The following is an 8495-nucleotide window of genomic DNA, read 5'->3' as shown; positions in this document are numbered from 1 at the left end:
GACGAGAAGGTGAGTTATCTACTAGACAGAGTGACCCAGGTCACCAATTAATTTAGGTAATTTGGAATTTTGCACCATTCAAATAAAACAATATTGTTGTCACAACTTAACTGATAAGAGCCTGCAATTTGACTGCTTCAGAGGGTGGACATTATTGGATATAGTACCAAAACTACTGATGAAAAGAATATTTTTAGGGACAATGCATAAGACCTGAGCAAGGTCTAATATCCTATTAATTAGTGAAAATTCAAACATAAAAACTTCATCATGGGATTGATAGTGTGTTGCTGTCACTGAAAGTGTTCCAACTTGATATTTGTATGAACATTTTCTTCAGATTTTGCGTCTTGAAACTACGTATGAATGTCACCCTGGAACATACACACATAAATAGAATGCATATATGTAGATAAACTTCCTAAAATTACACTGCTATTGCTGTGTCCTCAGATGAGAAATACCAGGTGCATTAGCCTTGGTTTTAAGGATGACACAAAAAAATAAATAAAATAATACAACAAAACTCATTGGCATAGCCACCTTTGTTCTTCTGAAACAGACTGACCAAGAAGTCATAAAGATACACTCTCAGACACATTATCAGAATAACAAGTTTTATTAACAGAACACTGCCTTGAATCCAGTGCATCTGGTTCCAGTTGTTCAAGAATTGTTACATGCCGTTAATGATCCTATGAACTGCTTCAATAAAAAGAAGTTTTCTGGTGGAAACTGACTTAGAATACAGATACAGATGTATGTGACACACACATACACACGCAGTAGTAAGCTGTCCTATACAGCTCCATGCAGATACAGGGCCAGAAATTTGCTGAAGGTTTCAGACTTGTATCCTGCCAAACCAGCTGGTACCTACAGAGAAACACAGTGCACTGCAGTTATGGAGAAGTGGAAAAGAGGTTTAACAACTACACTCAAGTAAACACAGTATTCCTGAAGTAATGGTGAATCCAGATCTTCAGGTCCTCAACATTCACACAATAGAGAATTGTAAATTTAATAGAGACAGGCCAACACAGAATCAGTCTTAATGATCGAATATAGCTGGAAAAAGCTTAGTAATCATCTTACTGTCACTTGCTTCTTCTTGATAAGTGGTCGGACTTTTGCAAACTCATAGAGCTCAACATCTTTATCCAGCCATATCTGCAAGGAACAGACAGCATTTAAAGAATTAATCAGAGAAATGAAAAGAAGAGGCAGCAACCTCAGTAGATTTCGTAGCAATTTCATAGTAGATTGATGTTGATCAACCAAGTGCGTGCACATTATACCATGCATTTTTGTAAAATTTCTTAATTGGAAAAATGGTTGATAACTTGTGAGGACAAGTGTCTTTACATATACCTCTGTATAGTATTTAGCCCTCAACAGGTATTTTGGTATCAGGGCATGTACAACCCCATCCATAACCATCACTAATTCAATTTTGTCACATTTTTAAATAAATGCTTTAAGGCCTTTCATGGTATTTAGAGCTACTGGTTTGTAATTTGTGATTTTCTCTCACAAACGGCTATAGAGTGCACAGCTCATAAGAAAGATGAATCACTTGGTTCTTGATGCCATCATCTCCTGACAGATCTGTGGTGTTGAGCTGGAAAACCATGAACTGGAAAATTCTGCCGTTGGTCCCCACTCCCTGTACTGTTATTGGACGATTTAATATAGGCTGGGGCTGAGTCTGACAGACAGCAAGACAAGGGTAATTATAATTAAGATCAGATGTATGTTAAACACAACAGTATGTTAATAAACGGCTTCAGTCTGTTGTTTATATATCCCTACCCCATACAGTTTGTGTGCACGAGCCAGAGCATTTCCAAACAGAAACATGACCATCTTGGCTCTAAACTGTTCTGGCCGTAGCTTACAGTGAGTATCAACTCCATCCAAGAAGTAAAGTGTGTGGGCATGTGGATAAGGGTAGTCATCGCTGAAACCTGAGGGGATGAGACAGAGATGTCACATAACTGAACAACAGAGAAAATGAAAGTCTAGGGCTCTCATTTATAAAACTGCATAGGATCCTTATTAAAAGTGCACATGTGCCAAAAAGCCCAAAAAAAAAAAAATTTCAAATTTATGTAACTGTGCATACATACATATAAAGCAATGTTCTCTTTCTAAATCACAGGTCACCTTAAACTGTGCACATATGTATCAGCCTTATGTCCCACCCTGTACACACTCATCTTAAATCATACATAAGTGATACAAACCACCTCATGAATACTGATCTGCATATTAATGAGTCTAGCATGTAGGCTGTGAATCATGACAAAACAGACAGAAGAACAATGCAACATAACTTCTGTTGAATACAAGTCTGTTAAGTTTTGTACTTTGTAAGTTTTGTACCAGTTGCCCACACTGCACAACATGATGGTCAGACAGCACTGATTAAATATATAGATCAAATTTTGACATAAGATTTGAGTTGGATTTTACAAGACCAAGCCACCACTTAAAACTGCTGGATTCATTCTTCATGATAACATGGTTATAACAGAATCAAATGTGTGTGAGACATCAGTAGTTACAATGGTTCCTCTAACATTTAATTTCTACAATCTGACTTCAGTTCACCACCTCACCATCTACATTGGAGAAACCAAACAACCACTCAACAGGAGGATGGCCCAGCACAGGAGGAGCAGCTCCTCAGGACCACAGTCAGCTGTGCACCTCCATTTAGAGGAAACAGGACACTCTTTTGAAGACAGTGAGGTACACATTTTGGACAGAGAAGACAGATGGTTTGAGAGAGGAGTCAGAGAAGTTATATATGTCCAAGTGGAGAAACCCTTTCTCAATAGGGATGGAGGACTCAGATATAATCTATCTTCAATATACCAGGCTGCCTATTGGACTAAGAGTGGAGTGAAACTAACCTGGGAAATAAATTTGGAGGTTCCAGTCCAGCCTTTCTCTAACTGATGAAGCCACTTGGATGGGTGGCATAACGTTTCAGCCTTAAAGAACTGAAAGTCCAGTTGCCATGACCCAACCCCTAGAGGCCCCTGGAGGTTTGCTCAACTCAGGCATATCTAAAGACCACTGTCAGACCATTATCCGAACATGTAGGAGCGCTCTACCTACCTATGCAGTTCACCTCCTCCTTATACACGTGTACTTGCTGCAGGTCAATGGTAGGTGAGACAGGATAAAAGGTTTCCAGGACATGATCTGCTGTGTCTGCAACTTCTTGTTTCCCAGAAACCTCTGGGATAGGATCCATGCAGTTAAGCAGTAAACCATTTTGACCCCTAATCTGAAGCAGGTACTCCTCTGAAACACAAAAACAGAAATGGAAAGCCATAAACATACTTTAATCATGCATTAACCATTTTTCTGGCCATGCTTGCACCTCTACGGATGACAGTGTTCATCTTTCAGTGAGTCCACCACACTGTTTGTCATGTCAACAGAGGAAGAATTCTATTGACTTTGGTGATCCCTTTACCTTTTCCCTGGAATAACCAGGGGCCATATTCATAAACATTCCTAGTGCAAAAAGTATCTCCTAGTGAAGAAATTCTAAGAAAAGAAAAATAATTGTTTAGGATTCCCCTTAAGATTTAAGCATAGATCTTAGTAAGGATAAACTCATGAAGCATCTTAACCCTTAAAAGAGCTCAAGTTGGAAAACTGCATAGTAGTAGAGAAAAAAAACTTTTTAAGAGGCTAAGGAGTTTATAGAGCAAAGAGAAATTGCCAGAAAGACTGAGAACCTTGTATCTGTCACTGGACATTCACACCTTGCAGGCTCACAAATAGGCATATATGGACCTGGTGTTGTTGGAGTAATTGATGTACATCCAAATTATGCATCATCAGAAAATGAAGAGCTTTATGTAAATAGAAAGAGGTACCACAGCATGAATATTCAAGCTATTTTCAGTTCACATTTCTTTGTGTGGTGTTTTTTTTTTTTAAACTGTCAACAGATTCTCTCCAACGAATGCATAAAACCATTGAAGCTCAAATGACATCTACAGCAGAAACATCCCAATGAGGCAGGAAAATCAACTGACTATTTCAAACATCAGGAGCTGTGTTTGGGCTGGTGCAGTCTAGTATTTTTCAGCAGCAAGCATCAGTCCCTGAGAGGTGTTTAAAAGCATCATATTTGGCATCCCTCCACACTGAGTGTGATAAGAAACTGCACACAGTTGGTGAAACATTATTACCAGCTACTAAAGACATCATCAGGGAGTTATTTGGAGAAGAAGGAGCACGAAAGGTAGATTGTGTGCCCGTCGGACAATACAGTCAGCAGACGCATGGGTAAGATGGACAATGATATTGCATTGCAACTTTTAAAACAACTGTAAGCCAGTGAATACTTTGTGCTGCAGTTGGATGAAAGTACTGATGTAGCGAATCAAGCACAGCTAATGGTCTATATACGTTTCCTCGGTAAGGACAAATTTATCGAGGAACTTCTCTTTTGTAAAAGTCAGAACCACAGGGGAGGACATCTTTAACATGACGGATCAATTCATGGCAATTCAATAGACTGGTCTATAGACTTTCAATAGACTTTCAGATGTCTGTTTATTGTAATTTATAGCCTACTTAAAATACATAGTATTTATATTTTAGGCAAGGGGGTCCCCTGCAAGGAACCATCATATTTGGGGGTTCATGGAATTAAAAAGTTCGAAAACCCGTGTGCTAGCATACATGATGTAAACAACACAGACACACTCAGAAAAGCAGTGCTTTACAGCACTAGTAGTGGTCAGAACAGTCGAGGGTATCTTTAAGCATAGGACCAGGAAATCTGAAAGGATATAATACTTCAGACATGAAACACACATTTAAAGACTAATGAATCAACATCACTGTGTCGTCATGTTTTTGACACAGGATTGTTGAAAGGAGTCTGTTTGCATAATTAAGGGCAGCAAATTGACATCTTTTTTCCTAATGTAGATTTATGCTTCTGTGTTAAGTCTATGCAGAGATCACAGCATTGTTGTGAACATTAATAGCTGTGTGCTGGTATCTGTAACTAGACAGCAAAACGTTAGCTCGGGTGTCTGTCCCACTGTTTTGAGTGTTTTGGTGTGGGAAACTACAAACAATGACTAGTCAAACTCGGTAGATCATATGGGATTTGAAGCGGATATATACTGTATGTTAAACAGCAGTTATTTTTATTAAAACTACTGCAACACAGAAAGACAGAATCCGTCACAGGAGATGGTCTGTACGACCACAAATGAGGCAGGAGGATGAACATTCTGGATCGAGTGGAGCAATCACAGTTGCTCTATACATGGCCATGACGTGTAGTTGCATTTGTCTTGATGTGTACATCAGGCTGCCGCAGAGGGTCTGTGGCTCCACTTTACCTATGGCTTAGGCTCTGCATAGATTCAACACAGACATGTAACTCAGCCTTTAATGTGTATTACCTCTTTCCCATGTAGCTGCTAGAGAGTATTTTTCAGCAAGGATCCGCCTTCCAATCGCTGGGTGACTGGACTGTAGAGTGGCACACAAATGGAGCAGGTTGATGAGCAGAGTGTTGCTGCGGAAGAAACAGAGTGATTTAAACAAGGAGTGGAAAAGTATACACTGCATTCAGTATTGTTCCGGCCACCAGCCTTCCCTCTCCTCTTCCCCCGCTGTATTGCCTTGTTTCCCTTGTTCTGTCTGAGTGCTCCAGACTGTGTGTGGTTAGATCCAGGAAGACCAACATCTGTCCGATTGGTGGAGCTGTTCTCTGTTTGCCATTGGCTGAGGAAACCGCGAATCAGCAACTGCAATATCATCACCCATGGACCGCGCCTCCCCGCCCGATTGGCCTACCACTTAAGTTCTCCACCAACCGGCTGCCCCCACCTCATCACACCAGTATTTAAAGTGCTGTGTTCCCAATGCTTGGGGCGGGCTGTACCTTCCCATGTGCAGCTTGCCTCATTGCTGTGGTTCACCTTAGGCTTTGTGATTTTGTTTGATAGTACATGTGTACATGTTAGCAGTTTTGCCAGTTCTATGTTTTTGTTACCTGTGTGTCCCTATAGTTACTTACACCGAGTAAGTTGGCCTAGTCAGCCATCTTGCTCTTCTTCTTTGTTTTTTGTTTGACTTGATGGTGTTGGACCTAGATTTAATTGAACAAATTCTGGAGATATTGGCTGTTTGTTGGCCACTGGCCCCTTTATTCACCTTTGTCTTTTGTATGTGGTTGTTTTAGCTCCAGAGTCTGTTACTCCCTTAGTTTTGTCCTTAAGAATCTCATTTCTTGTGTTCTGAAAATAAATGTCTGCTTGGCCTTTTAACAATCTGGCTTCTATATTACTCCCTTACCTCCCCTAGACCCTTTAGTTGTAACAAGTATTCAGTGTATTCAGACTCCCTTTCGCTTTTTTTTTTCAATTTTGTTATGTTGCAGCCTGATACTAAAGTTGTTTAAATTCATTTCACTTTCTCAATCTACACAGTGCTCCATAATGACAAAGTGAAAACAGAATTTTAGGAATGTTTGTAAACGTATTAAAAAGGAAAAACTGAAATATCACATATTACTGTATATCCCCATCACAGCCTAATATTTAGGTTGAAATAGCTGTCTGACAGTGTGACACATTTATACATCTGAGTGTAACAAAGTCACTCCATTAGCAGAGGTGATCACAAGGACTACTGTACAAAAGTTAGTAAACACACAAGGTGGTGGTGGCAGAGTAAAAAATGTATTTCTGTACACACTGTGATAATGTAAGAGGCAGCATGACCACTTGGTACCTTCAGGACATTTGTATTTTTCTATTAATTAATCTGTATTACCGATAGTTAACATGGTCAATTACTGATTAAGGACGTTGCATGAAATCTGCATCCCTGCGTTACCTGTATTTCTCTTTGCCTGGCCGTTCCACTGTGGTGTCCCAGAAGCGGGCATTTTTGATAGCATTCTGCACACGCTCATCCTGATCTGGAATCTGATTAGCAGGACTCTCAGCCAGTGAGAAGAGTCGAGGAGGCAGACCAGAGATCAGCTTGGTTTTGGTCAACCATAGAGCTTGACGTGTACCTGGAAAAGAAGAGAGAGGGAAAGAGATGATTATTATGTTTAAGTGACATGAGCTTTTGAAACATTTTGTCGATCAGTCAATTACATTTCCTCACTTGCAGGTTGGCTCTATAACAAAGTCAGCATGTTACATATTAAATCACTGCAGAAAATTAATGCTAAGTTGTGCATTGAAAACAAAAAACATATGCACTACAAAAATCGACTCTATTACTGAATATCCACTGTAATTGTTAGACAGAATTACGTTTCATCTGAAAAGAAAACATTATCACCGCTACAGTCACCGACTACTTCAGTTTTGCTAGGACCTGAGACAGTGCTTGCTGCTTCCCTAAATCTAAGTTATTCATCAGAGGAATCCTAACTGTCTTTCACACAGCAACTTTGTTTTCATGTAACACAGTTATGATACCTAACCTTCCAGTAAGCTGGTCCTCTGATTGTACGTATAGCACGGTTTCTCTTTGTACAGCAGCATCTCGTGGATCGGGGGAGACCTGTGCCGACCTGGGTCCTTGTAGTCTCTCTCCCAGCGTGGGTTAACAGGCTTAGCCAGCCCTGGCACGTAGTGCATCCTTTCCCCGTAGGTGACCATCTCTAGTCCAGGGATCTCCACTCTCTCTCTGGGTTTACGCGCAGAGGCAGCTTTAGCTGTAAGACATCGACTGACCCCGAAGTGTCTGCGGGCCTGCGGACGACTGGCTCCTCCATATGCGGACGAGCACCTCAGATTCTTCACGAAAACGCTTGGGGAAAACAGTGGGGTCGTTGTTTTGAAACACCGACCTGTTTGTGGAAACATGTCAGCCCCGAGTTGACTTCTTATTAGGCTTAAAAGACTAACGTTTGTCCGTGACCATAGTCATCACCGGTCAGTACATGCTACGGAAGGGTACCACCATGTACGATCACTTGACTTCTTCAGTGACTTTTTCGTGGTAAACCAGCATTAAGAAAATGCGGAGCACCTCCTACAGGCAGAGAGAGGAACTAATAATAATAATAAACATCTGACTTCAATGAATGTCAGTTGTAAAACTGATTGAAGGTTTTATTGGTACTGTTAATTAATTGTAATTGTGTGAGTTAATTTCAGTTTTTTTGTGTTACAGCATACACCAATCACCAATTTACAAATAACATTTATATCAAATAGAAAGTAAACCACGTGGAAAAACATGTGACAAAATATGTGACAATAAAACAAGACCACTTCATATGAGATTTCTGTGCTGCAACATCAAACTATTCTACAGACATTAAAATGTATCCAGGGAAGCAATAAAATCACCAGCAGGACAAATTTTTCCTGAAGCTGTTTAACAGACTCTAACTGCTTAATTTGCAGAAATCAAATCATTGCTGTGAAGACAGATCTGGATCCTTTTTTTTCATCCTCTCTTGTATTTGGCAGCCA

General features: G+C 40.2%; 1 protein-coding gene across 1 annotated transcript; it reads right to left on the bottom strand.

The window, feature by feature from the left end:
• Nucleotides 1–600: 600 nt before the first annotated feature.
• mrpl37 (mitochondrial ribosomal protein L37) lies at nucleotides 601–8005 on the bottom strand. The gene is made up of 8 exons (XM_026314428.1): nucleotides 7496–8005; nucleotides 6892–7075; nucleotides 5451–5566; nucleotides 3127–3315; nucleotides 1813–1967; nucleotides 1577–1708; nucleotides 1096–1170; nucleotides 601–876 (listed from the first exon to the last, which is right to left on the bottom strand). The coding sequence occupies exons 1-8, from the start codon at nucleotides 7878–7880 to the stop codon at nucleotides 799–801; spliced, it is 1314 nt and encodes a 437-aa protein (XP_026170213.1). The 5' UTR covers nucleotides 7881–8005; the 3' UTR covers nucleotides 601–798.
• Nucleotides 8006–8495: the final 490 nt, after the last annotated feature.

This window comes from Mastacembelus armatus, chromosome 17 (assembly GCF_900324485.2).
Source record: "Mastacembelus armatus chromosome 17, fMasArm1.2, whole genome shotgun sequence".
Classification (NCBI taxonomy): Eukaryota; Metazoa; Chordata; class Actinopteri; order Synbranchiformes; family Mastacembelidae; genus Mastacembelus; species Mastacembelus armatus.
This window is presented reverse-complemented; position numbering and strand designations above follow the sequence as displayed.

Coding starts and splice junctions, on each gene's coding strand:
- mrpl37 (XM_026314428.1), bottom strand. CDS start 7,880: ATGTTTCCACAAACAGGTCGGTGTTTCAAAACAACGACCCCACTGTTT. Junction 5,567..6,891: donor CCAGGCAAAGAGAAATACAG/GTAACGCAGGGA, acceptor TTTCTTCCGCAG/CAACACTCTGCTCATCAACC. Junction 1,709..1,812: donor GTGCACACAAACTGTATGGG/GTAGGGATATAT, acceptor GCTGTCTGTCAG/ACTCAGCCCCAGCCTATATT.